Here is a 21,884-nt window from a genome sequence, read left to right on the forward strand (position 1 = left end):
GCTTGTCACCAGGGGCGACTAAATGGACAGGGTGCACGTGGTCAGGTTTGGTCATTTTGTTAATTAAGCGCCAAGGTACACTGACGGCGTGGCCGGACGTTGGTCATTACGTCAATCACTGGTTTGTCTAAACGATACTCGATTATTTACATGCGGCCATGATATAGCTGGAATAATTACTGCAGCTTTAACAAACTAACACTGACTTTGGAAAATGTTCCATTGGTGTCCTTTTTAACGGATTTATGTGCAAATACCATTTAACTATTGCCGTCTCAATAAATGGTATGGTCAAACATGGTTATGTCAGTAGAAGCTTCGCCTTTTTACAATTTGTAATAGAAGCTGTTTCGTCACGCATGGGCATCTGTGAGTGAGTGAGTGATTATGATTTTACACCGCTATTATTCAAGCAGTTTCAATGCAGGGGCTTAGGCGTGACGAGCGAACGCTTTAACCACTAGGCTACCCGACCGCCCCTCAATAAATATAGGGATGCCTATGGGGCGGTGGGGTAGCCTAGTGGTTCAAGTTCGCTCGTCACGCCGAAGACCCGGGTTCGATTTCCTACATGGCTATAATGTGTGAAGCCCATTTCTGGTGTCCCCCGCCGTGATATTGCTGGAATATTGCTAAAAGCGGCGTAAAACCATACTCACTCACTACTTTTATTGATCTCTTCAATACAGAATATTTATGCAATAATAAACAAAACAAAATTGCTTTCCTATGATTTATGTCCTAAAGACTGGCGTCGATGAAACTTTATGTAACGTGTGTCAAGATAACTGGGCATAAACTCTGAACGAGCAATCTGGTCACATTTCAAGGAACTGATATGACGTCATTGCATGTGATAACAAACGCTGTTAATTCTGTGCTTTTTCCTTTTAATATTCCTTGCATAAAACAGGCACAATGATGTAAGGAATTACAATCTACAGTAAACTGTTTGATAACTCTTGTGTTAACAGCTAAATCACGTGTCTACATTAGTCAAATAAACAAATCAACAAAACAGCTAACTGACAAAACTGACAATGCCTACGATCAAGGGACTTGCCATTGTGTTTTCAACACGCCGCAGTGTCTCGAGATTGCAGCAGTCACTCGGACACGATCGGGTTGTTTCATTACCGCCATGGTTGTGACGAGCCGAATGTCGCAGCATACCCTTGCATTGCCCTTGTTATCTTGCCAGCATCTCCCGAAGTTTGCTTTATGAGGACAACATCTTCACAAATTCTTAAAATTAAAGAGATATTATAAGTTTTTGCTTTGAATTACTTTGAATGTGTAGGCTGAACATGTCACCACGCACACATTACGATTTCCGACTCTGCTATCACAGGTGTAGACTAACATTTAGTCTGAAATCTTAGATTACACAATATCCTTCTTGACTCTAAAAAAAAAAAATCCCTATGCTGTGGAATAGAGCTAGCTTGAGCTGGCTAGATTTGCTCTTGTGTGCGTTTCTAGATTTTTTTTCATAAAATAAATACATTCCACGGTCATGGTGCAGGACTATCACAGGGGTTGTAACATGCAGTTCAGAAAGAAACATAACTTCGAAAACAACTCTAGAGGATGCTGCATTCACATCTGCTGGTATATAAAAAACATATCTGCTACACGAACTATACAGAACAAAAATGTAAGAGATCATGAATACTTTGGGCATATTGTTATGTAGTGAAGACTGAGCACAAAATCTCAAGACCCGTGAAGATCCGGGGTAGAATAGGTCTTCAGCAACCAATGCTTGCCGTAAGAGGCGACTATGCTTGTCGTAAGGGGCGACTAACGGAATCGGGTGGTCAGGCTCGCTGACTTGGTTGATGCATGTCATCGTATCCCAATTGCGTGGATCGAAGCTCTTGATGTCAATCACTGAAATGTCAGGTCCAGACTCGATTATAGCTAGAATATTGCTAAGTGCGGCGTTAAACAACAAACCAACCTACCAACCAACCCTATTCAGTGTTCAGTATATATCTGAACAATCTAGTCGTATAAGCAGGATGCTCGACATTTCAGACCGTCGTACTTGAAATGATTTTGCACATATCCATCCCCACGTCATGTTTTCGAGCCTCACCTTTTTTCGAGACCCTAAACAATATGTAACCACGCGCCTAATAACGTAATCTAGGAAGAAACTTCATTGCCCACTGAAGACATCAAAGTGTTCGCCACTTGCCGCTGAAGTTATGCTACGAATTAAGAGCATATTCAATGAGTATCGAAAATTACCTCAAACCTTATATTTTCATTGATTGCTATTTTAACCAAACCTGATCTGATGAGGATTTTGCATCAGAGCAGTCGTATACACCGATGTATCGGCTGCTGTTTGTAAACGTCCTGCAAGTAATGTCATGTGACTGACCATGTTGTTCATCGACTGTTAACTTGATCAGTGGTGGGGCTCGAAATCATGTGACGGAAACAAGATGGCGCCTGATCGGCTCGTCTCGCTCGGCGAGGCATTATCACTATAAAATTAACAGGACATGGTCAATTGACCATCCAAGTGTAAACAGAAATAAAAGTTCTCAAAGATAAGACTTGATTTTAGTGTATTAGGATATCTGTAAGACACGTAATCAGAAATACTTTTCTGGCGCTCGTGACGTACCGTGACGAGCGAACGCTTTAACCACAAGGCTACCACCGCCAAAAGGCGAATAAAGACGTTACAATGGCAATACATGTACTAAATGAGTATACAGACGTTACCATGACTATACATATACCAATAAAGTGGTGTGAAAACGCTACTATCGCCATACGTATGTTTAAGGGTATCAATGCATTATAATGGGTGGCCCAGTCGTATGAGGCGTCACAATTCGCAATGCAGAATTGCGTCCCTTGGGTACGCCAGAAACTTATGATCGTTGGTTCGAATCCTGGTTCGCCCCAATTATGTTTGACAGCACTATACCCGTGCTCGTGGGTTTCACCAAAGTGGTAAAAGTCTGAGACGTGTATCACTTTGGGCTTTCTTCTCACATGTAGCTGAGATGCCGTGATATACTTGGAATACTCACTCCCTAACTCACCAAAATGACGGTACATATGCTAAAGGGGTATGCTATACAAACCTCCGTATTGGAGACGGCCGTCCAGGTCGCTGTCAAACTTCATTATGATGTCATCCACCTCCTTCTCAGACAACTGCGTCCCCAGCGACGTCATCAACTGCTTCAGCTCCCCTTTGTCCAGACTGCCGTCGCTGTTCTTGTCCAGCAGTCTGAAAACGTGGGCCATTTCCGTTTCCGTGTTTGCCTTCTGGTTCATACACGCGACGACAGTGAGTAGCTCGTCCAGCGTCACCTTACCGTCACCTGTTGAAGGGACAGAGAAACATACACGTGACGACAGTGAGTAGCTCGTCCAGCGTCACCTTACCGTCACCTGTTGAAGGGACAGAGAAACAGGGACGTGACGACAGTGAGTAGCTCGTCCAGCGTCACCTTACCGTCACCTGTTGGAGGGACAGAGAAACATACACGTGACGACAGTGAACAGCTCGTCCAGCGTCACCTTACCGTCACCTGTTGGAAGGATAGAGAAACATGCACGTGACGACAGAGAGTAGCTCGTCCAGTGTCACCTTACCGTCACCTGTTGGAGGGATAGAGAAACATACACGTGACGACAGTGAGTAGCTCGTCCAGCGTCACCTTACCGTCACCTGTTGGAAGAATAGAGAAACATACACGTGGCGACAGTGAGTAGCTCGTCCAGCGTCCCCTTACCGTCACCTGTTGGGAGGATAGAGAAACATACACGTGACGACAGTGAGTAGCTCGTCCAGCGTCACCTTACCGTAACCTGTTGGAGGGACAGAGAAACAGGCACGTGACGACAGTGAATACCTCGTCCAGCGTCACCTTACCGTCACCTGTTGGAGGGACAGAGAACCATGCACGTGACGACAGTGAGTAGTCCGTCCAGCGTCACCTTACCGTCACCTGTTGGAGAGACAGCGATTCGTGAAGGCGACTACTTTAATACCCTTAAGATGAGATTATATTTTGTGTTTTCGTCAGCTATATGTGTTTCTGGATATTTCGAAGGTAATCAATTTTAAGTCCCAACATAATCTCCACTTCACCTCCTTCGAAGGGTATACTCACTTCTCACTAAGGCCAATACATCTATAACCTGTTCTCGGCAACTAATACTTTTCACTATGATAACTTTCAGTTTCTTTGTATGTTTAAACATCGTTCCACGAACCTTGTGCCTAATCTGGTGTAACCGTTTGTTTCAACAGCTAGTCAGTAAGTTGTCCTTTCCCCAAAACTGGTTAGGTTTGAGAAAAAGATGAGGCAGTATGCTAACATGGTCATGCCATTAAAACGTCATTGATGTGATTTCTTTAGTGAGTATTACTATCCAAACCAAGGACTGGCGTCCTGGGCAATGTGTCTTATGTACATGTAGGTATGTCTCTATGCATCATGGGTTTCTGAAACTGTCAAATGCGATTGGCATAAAGCGCCGTCGTTCATCCGTCATCGGCCTTTCCAATTGGTCACCACTCGCCCCTTTCCGTACCTGCAAGAAGAATCGTCCCTTTCCGTACCTGCAAGAAGAAACGTCCCTTTCCGTACCTGCAAGAAGAATCGTCCCTTTCCGTACCTGCAAGAAGAATCGTCCCTCCTATCAATCAATTTTATGTGCTTAACACGACAAACCAATTAAGATGTGGGTAAGGATTGGGGTACTTTGATAAAACTAGTCCCGACTACCTAAAAAAATTATGTTTCGGAATTATTGGTCACGAATGCTGTTTTTCCATTAAGCCTTTGTAAATTCCAGTGTAAATTTCTTTTCTTAAACAATTACGCTTTTAAAGAGGAATCCATGTCATGATGAATCTAAACAGTGTTGCCATTTTGGCTACCATATTATTTAATAAAAACGTTCCCAACAATGATTTGTTGTCAGCACCAGACTCATGATCGTGGGTTCCACCAAAGTGGTAAACGTCAACATCCGGGCCACTTTGAAATGTCCTCTTACATCGAGTTGACACGACGTGGTAACCTGAATGTATGTTCAAAGCGGCATTGAACCCACGTCACTCATTAAAGACCCGTATATTGCCGATCGTATCTGAAATGAAGCAGCATTAGTCCGGGCCTCGTGATTCGGATTCAGAACTTGGCGGGGATATCATTCAAATATACCCCACACTCATGATTCCATGAGTTAGTTGCAGTCCAACAACAGTCCCAGTACTCCATACTCATGTTTCCATGGCTTCAGTTCCAGTACTCCATATTCATGCGTCCACGAGAGCAGCCCCAGTAATCCATACTCATGGCTCCACGAGTTCAGCCCCCGTACTCCATATTCATGGCTCCACGAGTTCAGTCCCAGTACTCCTTGATCATGGTTCCACGATTTCAGTTCCAGTACTCCATACTCATGATTCCACGAGTTCAGTCCCAGTACTCCATGCTCATGGCTCCACGAGTTCAGTCCCAGTACTCCATACTCATGCTCAAGGAGATAAGTCCCAGTACTCCATGTTCATGATTCCACGAGTCCAGCCCCCGTACTCCATACTCATAGCTCAAGGAGTTCAGTCCCAGTACTCCATGTTCATGATTCCACGAGTTCAGTCCCCGTACTCCATACTCATAGCTCAAGGAGTTCAGTCCCAGTACTCCATGTTCATGATTCCACGAGTTCAGTCCCCGTACTCCATACTCATAGCTCAAGGAGTTGAGTCCCAGTACTCCATGTTCATGATTCCACGAGTCCAGCCCCCGTACTCCATACTCATAGCTCCAGGAGTTCAGCCCCCGTACTCCATACTCATAGCTCCAGGAGATCAGTCCCAGTACTCCATACTCATAGCTCCAAGAGATCAGTCCCAGTACTCCATATTCATGGCTCAAGGAGATCAGTCCCAGTACTCTATGTTCATGATTCCACGAGTCCAGGCCCCGTACTCCATACTCATGGCTCAAGGAGATCAGTCCAAGTACTCCATACTCATAGCTCCAGGAGTTCAGCCCCAGTACTCCATACTCATAGCTCCAGGACATGGGTCCAAGTACTCCATGTTCATGATTCCACGAGTCCAACCCCAGTACTCCATACTCATGGCTCAAGGAGATCAGTCCCAGTACTCCATACTCAAAGCTCCAGGAGTTCAGTCCAAGTACTCCATACTCATGGCTCAAGGAGATCAGTCCCAGTACTCCTTAATAATGGTTCCACGATTTCAGTTCGTGTACTTCATACTCATGATTCCACGAGTTCAGTCCCAGTACTCCATGCTCATGGCTCCACGAGTTCAGCCCCCGTACTCCATACTCATTTTTCCATGACTTCAGTCGCAGTACTCCATACTCATGGCTCAAGGAGATCAGTCCCAGTACTACATGCTCAAGGCTCAAGGAGTTCAGTCCCAGTCCGACACCAGTTCCAGTACTTCGGACCCATGAATCTTTATTCTTGGTTAACGGGTTGAATTGTATAGTAGTATACAGACACGGGTAGAGGATATAGAAATATATATGTCGTATGCATGTTTACCGATATATATATGTACTTCTACTGCTAAAAACGACTGCACTTATATTGCGCAATACTTCACATATCGTCCAGATTAACGCATCACAGATACGGAATACTGTCCTTTGTTTATACATGTATGTAGTCATTCCTACGTAAACCTCCGAGACAGTGAGGCCTCCAGTTGCACTGCATGAACTGTTTGTATTTGGCTATTTGGTCGTATATCCCCAAGAGGACAATTCTAGATCTTCAGATCTGTAGATCCAATTCACGTCGAACTTTAATCAGCTGTTATAAAGCTGATGCACAAACTAGGGCTCTCTAGTGCTATCTAGTGCTATCTAGTGCACCCATGTGTATAAGCACGTGACACAACTCAAAGCTTCTAAGAGATAGGGTCATCCACACTCGTACCTCAGTCACATGCATAGACATTGAACGTGATGAATGGATTGATCGAAGAGAATAGATTGTCCCAGAACATGCTTGAAAACATATTTAGTTTGGAAAAAAGGACGTGTCTGCCACAGAAAATATTGAGGCTGATAGTTTTAAGCACAAAAAATAATCTAATCTCAATACACAATCCCTCCCACAGCCCCAACCAGGTCCCCTTTCCCACCCCTCAATATCAAACGGTCGTCCCTTTCCACGACTGGGACGTTACGTCTTGCAGATGCGATCCATTTAATTACAATAAGGGTTGCTGTAAAAGAAATATATCTCAGAACCATGCACCTGAGACAGTAACGTAGTTGTTTAATCATTATGATTAATTTGAAATTCAAGTATTCTAAGGACTAGTTAAGAATTGTATCGAACACTATTTTCCAGCGTGGTAATCTAATCGAGGAAACCAAACCGTTTAAACATTTATACCGTTCATGCAACAAGTTCAATCAGTTGGTTGCAGTTAAGGTTTTCACAGTCCAAAAGAGTCACTTTCAGAATGGTTAACGTAGAAAGGTATTAATGCGCTGATATTAAGATATTACTTTTCACGTATAGGAGATTCACGATTAATTTAAAAGCAGAACGTATCGTGCAACGCAGTTCCGTAGATGGTCATTTAGCAGGTGCCCTCCCATAATGACAATCGAAGTGTTTATTATTTATTTAGCGCATTTTAAGATCAGTTAATAGATTTCCCAACGGTTGGTAACGTCAGTGTGCTTGAGAATCCTGTTTTCATAATGTTTGTTGATGTGAATAAGATTCATTCGCGTAAAATACGTTTGGGACAGAGATACTGGCATGTCTTGCCAGGCGTGTCCTAATACAGGTAACTAAAAAGGCATTAACTAATAGGTCCTTATCTCTTATCCCTAAGGGACATTCCCCTATGAGGGCATTTGTATGTTTAAGAAATAGACGAGGGGACGAGGGTGTGTGTGTGTGTGTGTGTGTGTGTGTGTGTGTGTGTGTGTGTGTGTGTGTGTTCATCGTTCAATAAAACACTGCAGGAAGAATAAACCATGAGGGGCGCAGCAATCGTTTTATATAACTTCTTGTATTTTGGGGCGGTGGGGGTAGCCTTGAGGTTAAAGCGTTCGCTCGTCACGCCGAACACCGCCGTGATATTGCTGGAATATTGCTAAGCGGCGTAAAACCATAATCACTCACTCGTTTGTATCTTAGTGAGTGAGTACGGTTTTACGCCGCTTCCTCAATCACTCACGCGTTGTATGTTAGAATATTGATAAGTGCGGGTTAAACAACATATATACAAACAAACAAACGAACGTTGCATCTAAGTGGAATTCAGTGTTTATACTCAATGCTCTAAAAACTAGTGCGGAAACTACAGTTCTTAGTTGTGGCATATATTCTGCATCGTTATTCAATAGAACAGGATACTTCAAAAGGTACACACAGGGATGTCCTTGTCGCTCTTACCGTTGATGTCGAACCTGCTGCAGACGTCTGCAGTGTCGGTGCTGCTGGTGTGGAGGATGTTGCCCACTCTGCTGAAGTCGCTTGCCGTCAGGTATCCTTTACCTCCCTCATCAAACACCTTGAAGATGTCGTTGTAAGCTGGACGGAAGATGAACTATATGCGGTTTATTATTTCTGAGTTTAATTACTGTTCCTTAAGCAAGAAAGGAATTTCATTGCAATGTGTAACCCAGCGACAAGAGAATGGGTGTTGTTTAAAGTTTTATTCTGAAAGTACTTTTCGGTTCGGGCGCCAAGCTGTTTGATTTCCTGTATCGAATTAGGTCAAAACAAATTGATTATTTGTTCTTCATTCGATCAAAAGAAATATGGTTAGTCTTACCTGGTCAAAATAAGACTTTAAAAGACCCTGAGGTATCCCCCCCCCCAAAAAAAAAATAAATATTTTTTTTTAAAAAAAAAATGTAAATTTTTTATTGATTTACCCACCCTAAAAAAAATCCATACCCCCCCCCAAAAAAAAAACCCAAAAAAATCAAAAAAATCCAACCCAACAACAAGGAAGGAAGGTACAATAAAAAAATCACACAGTATACCCATTTGGGGAATCGAACCAGGGCCTTCAAAGTAGCAATCGAACGCTTTAACCACTAGGATACCCCACCGCCCCCATCAACCAAGAGTCATATTGATAGTTTTGTAGATTTTACATAATACATTTGTTGTCATGAAACAGGAGAGGTGAGGTGAAATGCGGTTTAACGTCGCGTAGATTATTATTATTATTATTATTAGATTAAGATTATTGCACGATGTGTATGCACGTGTATTTGTGTGAGTGTGGCTGCTTGAACTAGTCCGGGCTAATGCCGATGTTATAGTGCTAGCCCATTGAGATACCATGCCGCAGTTTAACATGAATACCCCACTCAGACACAGTATACTGACTCCGAGCAGATAACCCCATTATGCCGAAAGCCAGGCAAGGTAACAATAAGTACCTTCTTTTAACGTCCTTTGGTATGAGGCGGCCTGAGATCAACACTCGGACCTTACGCTTCCCTGGCGGACGCTCTATCACAAGACCACGGTGGCGGTTTCATGAAACAGCTCGTTCGACCTCCTCAACTTTGATGAAGAAAACCTTACATATAAGAAACAGTCCCTCACCCTCCACTTCATCTGGCGCAAGGATCTGGTACTTCATCTTGCCGTCGACGTCAGTCTTGCTCTTCTGTAACAGACGGATCGAATATGCTGGTGTCACTACAAATTATAATGCTAAACATCAACACAGAAGAGGCCCCAGTCGCCTGACTCGTATTTAGAAGATACAATACGGTAGGAGGTAACGGAAACACCAAATACAACAACCATTCTGTTTGTTTGTTTGTTGCTTAACGCCGCACTCAGCAATATTCCAGCTATATGACGGCGGTCTGTAAATAATCGAGTCTGGACCAGACAATCCAGTGATAGACATCATGAGCATCGATCCATGCTGAACGAATCCCATATGACAATGGCACCAGGTGTTCTGAGAATGGACGCTGGATCTGGTATTTCAAGGAACACCCGGTTATAAGGTTGCTCCACTTCATCACAACTGCATTGACACAAGAGTCCATTTGGTGTGTCCAAATCCTACGGTCGTTTGTTTGAACAACATGTCTGAACGTTAAACCCCTTCCTCACTTCACCTCAATATTCGACCTGATTTTGTCAGCACCATATATTGTACCCATGCTCGTTGAATTCACAAAACTGGAAAAGGTCTGATATCTGCACTTCGTTCTCCCACGGGGCGGTCGGGTAGCCTAGTGGTTAAAGCGTTCGCTCGTCACGCCGAAGACCCAGGTTCGATTACCGACATGGGTACAGTGTGTGAAGCCCATTTCTGGTGTCCCCCGCCGTGATATTGCTGGAATATTGCTAAAAGCGGCGTGAAGCCAAACTTACTCACTAACTCACTCTTCCTCCCAAATTAAGCTTACACGCTGTGATGTAACTGGACAGCTTGATGTGAGAGGAAAACCCGAAGTGATGCGGGTCTAAGACGTTTACCGATTTGAAACGCAACTCTGCACAGCGAATTGCGGCGCCTAAAATTACTGGGCCACCCTGAATCTACGTGAAAAAGTGAATATATATCAGTCAAATAGTAGGGGAGTACCGATTAATACCGGTCAATAGTCACCATAAATTCAGCCTTACTCTATCGATAGTATCGACAGACACAAAGAACAGGAACAAGAACTGATAAGAATTCACGTTATACACCTTGTTTGAACAAACATGTCCGAATCAATACATGACGCGTTCGTCACACTAGGGCCGAGGGAGTAGCCTTGTGGTTAAAATGTTCGCCCGTCACGCCGAAGACCCGGGTTCGAAGCCCATTTCTGATGTACCCCGCCAAGATATTGCTGGAATATTTCTAAAAGGGGTCATAAACACTCACTCACTCGTAACATCATATCAGAAATAATAAGCGTAATATTCGGCGTGACGAAGGAACGCTTTAACCACTAGGCTTCCCGACCGTCCCTACTTCGCATATAACAAAGTGGACGATAAACTCTGTTTTCCCGAAGCAACTTCTTGTCCCCAAAGCACTAATAACTAGCCATGTTCTTTGAATTTCGGTTCGACCAAGCAATTACACAGGTAAAATATCAGTTATATACATAATTGACTTTGTTTCATGGTACTAAACAGGAAATGTGTCACTTGTAAAGCATTTTACGTCACTACTAACAATAACATGTCACCATACACATGTCACATTAATCAGAAATAAAATGAATACCGAATTCTCTTAAAAGGACTATGTCGCGCTGGTGATCATGACATATCATACAGTTCGCCTAAATGTTTTTGTTAACAACACATTCGCGTTACACCAATGGGTTACAAAACGTTATGTTAAGAGGGCGTTCAAACACTTACCAGGATCGTGAACATGGCTGCATACTGGCGTGCCGAACCCGACGGGGTGGATAAACTGGAATCATTCCCTTCATAATTAAGAGGCAATTAATGAAAGGTAAATATTTAACATCAGTATCCTCAAATAGCTTCACAATGTCGTGAGCCCATTTGTGACGACAATACGCTGTAGAGTAATCGGGCATTTACTGAAGTGCACACACGGCATGTCGACGTAAGATCGTTGTTACTTACCAAATGCGCTTAGTATCATGTGAAAGGACTTCTCTTGAGAAACGTTTGCACATGTTAAGGAATTATATTCAGCGAATCATCGTAAACTCGAATTCTTTAATTCATATATCGCTTCATGTGATTCTTGTGATGAAGACAAAATAATATTGAAGCTTTGTGAACTCGAAGTCCTTTAACACGATATATCGCTCCATGTAATGTACTTCCTAGGTACTGGCAGAATCCCATCGGTACTACGGTCTATTATCGACACCCGCTTATCTCGAACGACTTGTTATTTGATACTGGTTCGATGCTCCACAGGACATCGAGTTAACAAATCATCATCAATTTTTAATACATATCCGAAAAAGGATAAAATTTTACAGAAAAAAACAACAAACTTTAGAAGTTTGAGGCATATAATGTACACAGGGTCGATGTGGTGAAGGCTGGTTCGGGTCTTGTTTTGGATGATCTAGACTGTTTGTTCTCTGGTGATGACGTTTCATATTTAAGCTTTTGGATTCGAACCAATAACAAGCGTGACCTAGTGATTAGGAACCATCTTCCCGAACCAAGGGAGTTAGCTGACTGGACTTTTGGAAGCTGTCAGTTAACTCCCTTGCCTCGGGAGGATGTTAGGAACAAACCCTAACAACAGTTTGGGGTGTGGTGAGGTGAAATGGGGTTTAACGTCGCGTCCAGGATTATTGCACGCGTAGGTGCGTGTGTGGCTGCTTGTACTAGTCCGGACTGATTTTATAGTGCTAGCTCAATGAGATACCATGACACAGTCTAACATGAATACCCCACTCAGACACAGTATACTGACCCCGAGCCGACCAGTCCTTGTTTCATCCCCCTTTTGCTGAGCGCCAGACAAGGTAACAACAAGTATCATATTTTAGCATCTTTTGGTATGACGCGGCCGGGGATCGAATCCCGGACCTTCCGCTCTCCGGGTGGACGCTCGACCACTAAACCACGGAAACGGTCCTGCAACAGTTTGAAGTTCGAAGTTTTTGACCGTATTATTATCATTATTATGTTTTATATTCTTGTTGTCTGTTGATGCATAGCATCCTCATCATGTTTCACTATCACAGTAGGTGTACCATTGGGTTGACAGGGCAGGATGGATCTCCGCCATGATGTCGCCGGACCAGTTTCTACCTGCTTCATTCAGCACATTCACTCACCTATTCACTCCAAGCAGATGATTTAAGACATCGTACATGTACGACTTTGTGCATCCATGAGAAAAGAAAGATGAGTTCAGATGGTAACTATATATTTATGTGGAGCATAATATTGCGATATTTATCTCTGTTCATTGTCTCATTGCACTGAGAAGCTAAGACGACAGTCCTGCACCCAACTGCCAATGTCATGTATGATCAGGGGCTTACGTATAATCCTAACATGGAAATTCCCAATACACAGAGTTCAGTCTAATAGTGATCAATTGATTGGATTAGGTTGAGTTGAGTTGAGTTGAGTTGAGTTGAGTTGAGTTGAGAGTTATGTTGTTGAGTTGAGTTGAGTGAATGGTTGAGTTGAGTTGAGTTGAGTTGAGTTGAGTATTTCCAAACACCGCGTTACAATATTGCAGATATTCCCTCCGACCCTTTATTAATGTTCGTGTGATGAATGCTACTGGATCAATGATAGACATGAGAATGTTGACCTAAATACCAAAATAAGAACCCCAGTCACATCGAAGACGCAATCAGAGTAAACTAGCAGCGAAATGATTTAATTACTGTAGTTATGAGGTAGTGGATGAATGGAAATGATGAATAATAATTGGTTAATATAAACAAGAACCATATGTCATGCGCACGTGTTTATGAATCATTATCAACAGTGATGATACCAGGTGTTCGCGGAAAGGTGAGCGTATTCTGCTTCATCGGTGGCACCCGTCACAAACACATGCAAAGGCAAGTGAATTCTTCACTGAAAAACACGTGAACATACGTACAAGCCAACATAGGGCCGGGAATTGCATCATCCATAATTTTTGACACTGATGCGTTATATTTGGAAATATCCTCCACATGTCTACCATAAAACCTTTTTTAAAATGTGCGGAAACCTTGAATGTTGTAGCCTTTATCAAACACGTTTTGAGCAAGAGTCGTATCACCCTTAAAATCTTCGTAGAAAGAGCATGCTCGATTGTACCTCAAAAGATATAGACAGTAATGCTGAAATAACGACATTAAAACGACAACGGCTGACGCTGACGTTATCCTAGTTGTCGTTGTAGTTGTTGTTGTGGATGCTACGGATGAAACCTGGCACATTGTTTGAGATTAACAATAAATTATGTCATATCTTTTCTTTGCTCTTCCAGTCATTTTACGTTTGTTTCGGCGACGGTAATATGACATTACCGTAATCTTAAACGTCAATTCTATCGTTGAACATTGCGGCCTGAGAGATATACAATCTAGCACCATAAACAAGTATAGTCAAGATTACCATTCAACGTTTGATATAGAAAATCAGATATGTCATTATATTTAAACATACAACAGACATATGATTAGAATCATTTTTGTGTATCATGGAAAGATAATACCTTATCCACATCCTCATCAAAAGTGAAGCAGTCTATTTTCTGTGTGTTTGATTCTTAGCAGAAAATACCATCTTGTAGTTTAGTTTTGAAGTATAAAAATAAATATATATATAATATTCTCATCAGTCAAAGCACATAGTTAGACACTATTGACGAGACATTATAATATCATGATTGCATTTTCTTGAACATTGACTCCTAGCCCGTTCATTAATGAAGCTATCAGTGTTCCCGTTGGGGTAGTATTTCACCCTGTCGGCTGTGACACAGTTCATGCCGTCGTCGATATCTCACGGTCAGTCAACATTAACTAAAGCCCGGCGTCCTGTACAGATTTACTCTGAAACATGAAACATTAACTCTGAAACATAAAACAATGACACTGCATGTCCGTGATCAGATCCGCAAATAATGGGAATTTTGCTGAAAGTTACAACTGCAAATAATGGGAATTATGTTGGACCATGGCTACGTGGGCTGACGTGACTGAGAGGATTCGGATGTCGACACCGCGCCTCATATATTATTCGTGAAACAATAGCGATTAGAGTGCTGTTGAGGGATATAATGTTTGCAGTTGGCTAAATTGCTTCTGTCTGGATCAAGTTGAAATTGACTTCGTTTAATGGCTAGAGGTCGATAATGGAGTGGAATGCCCAATGTTGACGAGAACAATATATTGATATTAAATTACCTTATTGTTGAGAGTTTAGTTTAATGTGTTATCCCTGGTCTGTCATACACTTGATCAAGCGTGTCACGTAATTTGGAAAAACAGACTGTGTCACTTTGGGCTGTTCTCCAACATGAAGCTCGAAGAACCGGAATACCGCACGTCTTCAAAAAGGCGTTGCACCCACTTCCCTCATATTTTTTTTATCAAACTTAAATGATAGTGTTTCTTATGTCGAAACGCGTTTTTGTCAGTTCAGTATTGTTAAAGTTCATCAGTTAGGTGAGCATGTAAATGAATATTGTTTTACGCCGTACTCAGCATTAGTACAGATCTCGTCGGGATGTCAAACAACTCTGGACCAGACAAACCAGTGGTCGATGGCATGACCACATGGCCACGTCTTCTGGGTATGATGACATGTAATCGGATCAGGTCGCAACTGAGTACACTATTACATACCCGATGTCATCTGATGACCGTCTGATGACCATTATAATGACACGCGGGTTATTGGTGACCAAAATATCCAGGTCCTACCTGTTATAGATATGCTCAAGAAAACTCGGAATGGCGAGAGTAGACAAGAGGTTAAAGGTCATATCGCCGAAGATCCTGATTCGATATCACACATGTGTAGCCCATTCTTGGTACCGTGTCCTGATGGGGTTGCATATTAGAGTTCGATGTGAATAATCTTCTATCTGAATCTCAGGCTGGTTTTCGCCCAAACTATTCAACGGTTGACAATGTCTTTATATTGCAAGCTTTATCTTCCAAATATTTATGTAACCCAGGGGTCGCTTTTATTGTGTATTTGTAGATTTTAAAAAAAGCTTTCGATTATGTGGATAGAGAAAAAATGTTATATTTACTTCTTACCAAATGGGGATAGAATATTGCTTCTGATGGGGATAGAATATTGCTTAGAGTTTGGTTTGATGTGAATAATCTTTTACCTGAATCTCATGCAGGCTGGTTTTCGCCCAAACTATTTAATGGTTGATAATATTTCTATATTGCAAGCTTTATCTTCCAGATATTTATGTAAAGAGGTCGCTTTTATTGTGCATTTGTAGATTTCAAAAAAGCTTTCGATTATGCTTATCGACGCAGCATTTTCGTGTTGATTATCGACGCAGCGTTTTCAAGGCTATGATGTCACGCATCAACCGCATGATATTCACGGAAATTGTTTGTTTGATGCTTCACGATAAAGTGTTTGCAAGGCTATGATGTCACGCATCAACCGCGTCATATTCACGGAAATTGTTTGTTTGTTGCTTCACGATACAGTGTTTTCAAGGCTATGATGTCACGCATCAACCGCGTCATATTCACGGAAATTGTTTGTTTGATGCTTCACGAGGCAGGGTTTCCAAGGGTATGATGTCACGCATCAACTGCGTCATATTCACGGAAATTGTTTGTTTGATGCTTCACGATACAGTGTTTTCAAGGCTATGATGTCACGCATCAACCGCGTCATATTCACGGAAATTGTTTGTTTGATGCTTCACGATACAATGTTTGCAAGGCTATGATGTCACGCATCAACCGCGTCATATTCACGGAAATTGTTTGTTTGATGCTTCACGAGGTAGGGTTTTCAAGGCTATGATGTCACGCATCAACCGCGTCATATTCACGGAAATTGTTTGTTTGATGCTTCACGATACAGTGTTTGCAAGGCTATGATGTCACGCATCAACCGCGTCATATTCACGGAAATTGTTTGTTTGATGCTTCACGAGGTAGGGTTTTCAAGGCTATGATGTCACGCATAAACCGCGTCATATTCACGGAAATTGTTTGTTTGTTGCTTCACGAGGCAGGGTTTTCAAGAGTATGATGTCACCAAATCAACGTCATATTCTGTAGCGTCCTACAAAAAAATACATACTCATAGTTATGAGCCAAGATGTTGTTTGTTTGTTTGTTTGTGTTTTTTTGACGACACGTTCATCTATATTACAGCGGTGGCATATAAATAATCGATTCTGGAACAGAAAAAAATCAGTGAGCCCGCATGGTCACATTCAAACAAGTAGTGCTTGGCGCGACAGTACCTGGTTTCCGGACGTTATGACAACTGACGTTATCCGTGACTATGACACTGGGTTGTTCAGATAGGGCACTAGCTGATGTTCCAACCAGTCTATGAACACATTACCAGTCATTTCCTTATGATAATCCCCAATTCTTTTTCACCTCGCAAACCAGCTCACATCCATCAATAAGCTGCAGATCACGGGTTCTGTCGTGCACCTGAACATACAGTTGGTGCTTTTCGTCCAACTGGCGGTTGCCACATGTTGTCAGTGGAACGATTCGTATTCACCCAGGTTTCATGAAGGTAAATGATCTGGAAGCCCTGACTGCGATAGTCATGAATTGTGCGAAGATAGTATGACCTCATAGACAGGATGGAAGTTTTCCCCCTGAAAACTGCTCGGTCATCTCCACGTGCAGTGTATCGAAATTCCATCTCGTGGAGACCAATAATTAATATAGTCCGGGAAACACTGATTGTGTGTCTTTAGCTTCATCCCGATTTCTACTACAAGAGTGGGGTACCTTTTACCAATAAAGCACATACACTGTACGCCTAATCCCCCCTTTAAAGGTTTAGTGTTTGAGACGACCCATAGGCTTGTTGGTATGAAATCCCCAGACATTGGGCAGCTTGGAAATCTATCTAAACGAATAAATGAACTTGTATACATTTCCTACAACAAAGTCCACGTCGTGTACCATGCTATGACAAAGCACGTGTCCTGGACCATGGGAACAGTTATTTTGTTATTTTCTAAGATGCACATCTAGAATTCTCCAATTTGTATGGATTGATGTCTTATGAATAGTATATTATTATCATAACGGAGTCGCATATGTTTATAGTCCGTTTCAGACTATCCTCAATGGACTTAGAATAAATCTAATCTTCCTGTTTTCTTTCGAATTTGTCTCCTGTAAAATTGTCGATAGCACTGCTTGTGACTGAAATACTTCAAACCACAGGTAGGTAGATCGGCAGTTACTTTATCTTTCAAACAGCACAGTCTGTGTCTTGTTTAAACGAGCAAAACTCCTTTTTCTAGCAATTCCGACAGAGAGATTGCTGGAGACATTTTGATACTTTTTGAACTCACTAAGCGCAAAACCACTCACTCACTCACTGAATCATGTAATGTAATGATGCTCGCGCGGTTTATTGTAACGCTGAACACTTCACGAATTGAGAAGGAATCACAAGGTCATTACAAATTGATAACGTATTCGTTTATGTCGTCGATATTTGTTATGCTGGGGACTGTGCATGTAAATGTGTTCAAGTCTTTAATACCAGCACTGACACAACAAGTAGTTATCAGAATGTCAGTACTTGACATACTCACGTGCTTTGTTGCAACGCTGAGCAGATCACGAAATGAGAAGGAATCACAAAGCCATTACAAATTAAAAAGTTATTCGTTTGTATCGTCGATTTTTGTCATTGACGGGACTGTGTATGTAAATCTGTTCAAGTGTTAAATGCCAGCACTGACACAACACGTCAACATAATGCGATCATGAGGAACCCGTGAAGATCCGGAGTAGAATAGGTCTTCAGCAACCCATGCTTGCCGTAAGAGGCAACTATGCTTGTCGCAAGAGGCGACTAACGGGATCGGGTGGTCAGGCTTTCTGACTTGGTTGATGCTTGTCATTGTATCCCAGTTGCGTGGATCGATGCTCATGATATCAAACACGGGATTGTCTGGTCCAGACTCGATTATTTACAGATCGCCGTCGGGGCGGTCGGTTTGCCTAGTGGTTAAAGCGTTTGCTCGTTACGCCGAAGACCCGGGTTCGCTTCCCGACATGGGTACAATGTGTGAAGCCCATTGCTGGTGTCCCCCGCCGTGATATTGCTGGAATATTGCTAAAAGCGGCGTAAAACCATAGTCACTCACTCACTACAGACAGCTGATTGCGGCGTTAGGCAACAAAGAAAGAAACTAAGAAAGAAACGAGGAACCCATTCTGAAGTTGGAGATGTGTATGTATTCGTGAACAATCTAAAAGAGGAACATAAAGCTTTGAAACCTCTTGTCTCTTCGAAGAGACAAATATATTATCAGGCCTTCACCAGTACAAAATAGTTCATGTGATTAACTTAGCTGAAGCCAAGGTTGTTATTATGAAGTGGGTGTCCCGACCGTTTTCGTACGTGACAGAGTGTCTGTCAGTCCACAGTCGACACTATAACAATCTGGACAGCTCCAAACCATTTAAGCGAACCGACAATTGCATCAGCCAGACATCTGCTGGGTTGTCAAATACTACAATTCAAATACCCGCGTAGGGTGTATATTCTCGTCAAGTCTGTCTAACCTTGAATATAGAAAACTTCAACATATGCCCTAGGCCGTTTAAAAGATATATTCTAGGGCTGTATTGTTTTGAACTGTGGAACGGTACCGACTGGATATCCGTAATTTGACTGTGCGTGAGTGAGTCAGCTTAATGTGGGAGGAAAGCCCTAAGTGATCCTGGTCTCAGACGTTTACCACTTCAGCGAAACCCAAGAGCACGGGTATGGTGCTGACAATCCTGGAAACTTAATCGGGCCGAACCGTGATTCGAACCCACAATCATAGGTTTCTGGCGTGCCCAAGGGACGCAAATCTGAACAGCGAATCGCGGCGCCTTAGGCGACTGGGCCACCCGCGCCCCTGATGAAGCAGGAAATACATGTAGAAAGTTGTTCCCGGAGCTCCACCACTTTTTCCCACAATAAAAGAACAACCTTAATGAGGAATTGATAAAAGGTTCTCTTAGAGATGCTTCTTAGTATTTCAAGACCGAACATCGTCAAACATGTCATATAGTTTGTTAACATGCAATTATAATGAAGGCAATAACCCACGTCTAAGTGGTAAACGTCTCGACCAGAGACAAAGCATGTTTAAGTAGATAAATTAGAGAAGCAAATACAACGCATGAAGCAACCACAGTGTTAAGACCAGGTATCTCACCAAAAGCACAACGCCTCCTTACATATGTTACGTCCAACAATGCAGTGGACAATGAAGCTACTCGGCAATTGTGCGCAGTGGTAGGCGTTTGATTGAAGCAATTTCCAATAAGAATAGATTCTGAAGCTTTTGATAAATAGTGTCAAATGAAGAAGTAAATTTCAACGTAGGAATGACAATGGTATAGAGCGAAACCCCGTTTATACGGACGGTACCATCATTATCATGCTTTTTAATCATGTAATAAAACAATTATTGACCGTTCATGAGGGCACAATCATGTTTTATGGACCGAGGTCAGTATCAGTTTCTTGGGTCCATAAAACGTGATATTGCCAAAATTGTGGTCAATAATTGTTTTATTACATATAAAACCATGAATATTTCAGTTTGATATTTTTATAATGAAATATGCAACAATAATTGAATTAGATGTCATGGCAAGTGACTTCTGCTTCTTCACAAGCCTTGCGTTACGCCCTCGCTGATTGGTTGAAAATATTTCTCTCCTTTGAGTCCATTGGATTAATCATGCAGGGCAATATCAGTTTTGATCGCTGCACGGCAGGGTGGGTCTCAGGGTAAATACCGTGTTTTGAAGAAGGTCATCATCAACCAATAATAGACAGATATAATTTGTAAATGTAATAATTTCTGATATCTGCCAGATTAACAAGCTTACGGTTTAAAGAATGATTTCTACGTAGTAATGTACTTTCTACATACAGTGGAATTTGTCAAAACCGGAGTTTATTATTCATTAAACCTGATCTATCTTTCCTATATCTTTAGCTCTTGCTATGACACCATTAATTAATCCGGATATTTGCCTACAACGGACTAAACTCCCACAGAAGTGTGGTTTTGACAGAATCCAAAGTAGATAGATAATCTAAACAATAATCACCCATATCTCACCACAAGATAAAGTTATGTAACATCCAACCAGGAGACAAAGTTCATATCCAACCAGAAGACAAGGTATTGTCATATCCAACCAGAAGACAAGGTATTGTCATATCCAACCAGAAGACAAGGTATTGTCATATCCAACCAGAAGACAAAGTACCCTCATACCCAACCAGATGACAAAATACACTCATATCCAACAACCAGATAAAGTTCTGATATATCCACCAATAAGACAACGTACAAGACACACATCCACACATCCAACGATAGGACACCGTACCGTCATATCTTCACACAGGACCACGTCACGCCACCAGCACTCGCCGTACGTCATATCCAACTTCAATACAACCCACCATCATATCCATCTACGCTCCGTGGTAGAGCGGAATGTCCGGGGTTCGATCCCCGGCCGCGTCATACCAAAAGACGTTAAAAATGGTACTTGTTGGTACCCTGCCTGGCGCTCGACATTAAGGGGCTAAAACAAGGACTGGTCGGCTCGGAGTCAGTATACTGAATGGGGTATTCATGTTAAACTGCGAAATGGTATCTCAATCGGCATCAGTCCGGACCAGTACACGCCACACACACACACACACACACACACACACACACACACACACACACACACAGAGACACACACAGACACACACACAGACACACACACACAGGAACAATTCTGTATGAAGTTACTGGGGATACGGAAGCAAGTGGGTCCAGGGTATGTATGATAGTACATGGAGATGAAACATGACAATCGAGGATGCCACAACAACAGGGTTCTCTGTATCTGTTCTTTCATGACGGGTGCTTTGCTGACATTTGACGTATAGCTTTCTGATTCAATTAACAACGTATAGATCCATTTTCCAACTAAGCCTCACCAATCTGTGTCAAGCAAATGTTGCTAGCTCGATAATGAGGCCCAAATTCACACACAGACAGAGGGGACTGAACGCCATGAAAACTCGCGGTCCCAATACACACACCCGGGCCGTTTTTTTGCATAATTAGACCTGTGAAGATCCGGGGTAGGATAGGTCTTCAGCAACCAATGCAATCCGTAAAAGGCGACTTG

The 21,884-nt window shown here is 42.3% G+C and overlaps 1 protein-coding gene across 1 annotated transcript; it reads right to left on the bottom strand.

Moving 5' to 3' along the window:
* Positions 1 to 885: 885 nt before the first annotated feature.
* Positions 886 to 11,443, bottom strand: LOC124118484 (calmodulin-like). Its single transcript, XM_046480606.2, has 5 exons — positions 11,395 to 11,443; positions 9,616 to 9,679; positions 8,446 to 8,583; positions 3,111 to 3,353; positions 886 to 1,245 (listed from the first exon to the last, which is right to left on the bottom strand). The coding sequence occupies exons 1-5, from the start codon at positions 11,407 to 11,409 to the stop codon at positions 1,220 to 1,222; spliced, it is 486 nt and encodes a 161-aa protein (XP_046336562.1). The 5' UTR covers positions 11,410 to 11,443; the 3' UTR covers positions 886 to 1,219.
* Between the last annotated feature and the right edge of the window lie 10,441 nt (positions 11,444 to 21,884).

This window comes from Haliotis rufescens, unplaced genomic scaffold (genome assembly GCF_023055435.1).
Source record: "Haliotis rufescens isolate VD_foot unplaced genomic scaffold, xgHalRufe1.0.p SCAF_3, whole genome shotgun sequence".
In the NCBI taxonomy this organism is placed as follows: domain Eukaryota; kingdom Metazoa; phylum Mollusca; class Gastropoda; order Lepetellida; family Haliotidae; genus Haliotis; species Haliotis rufescens.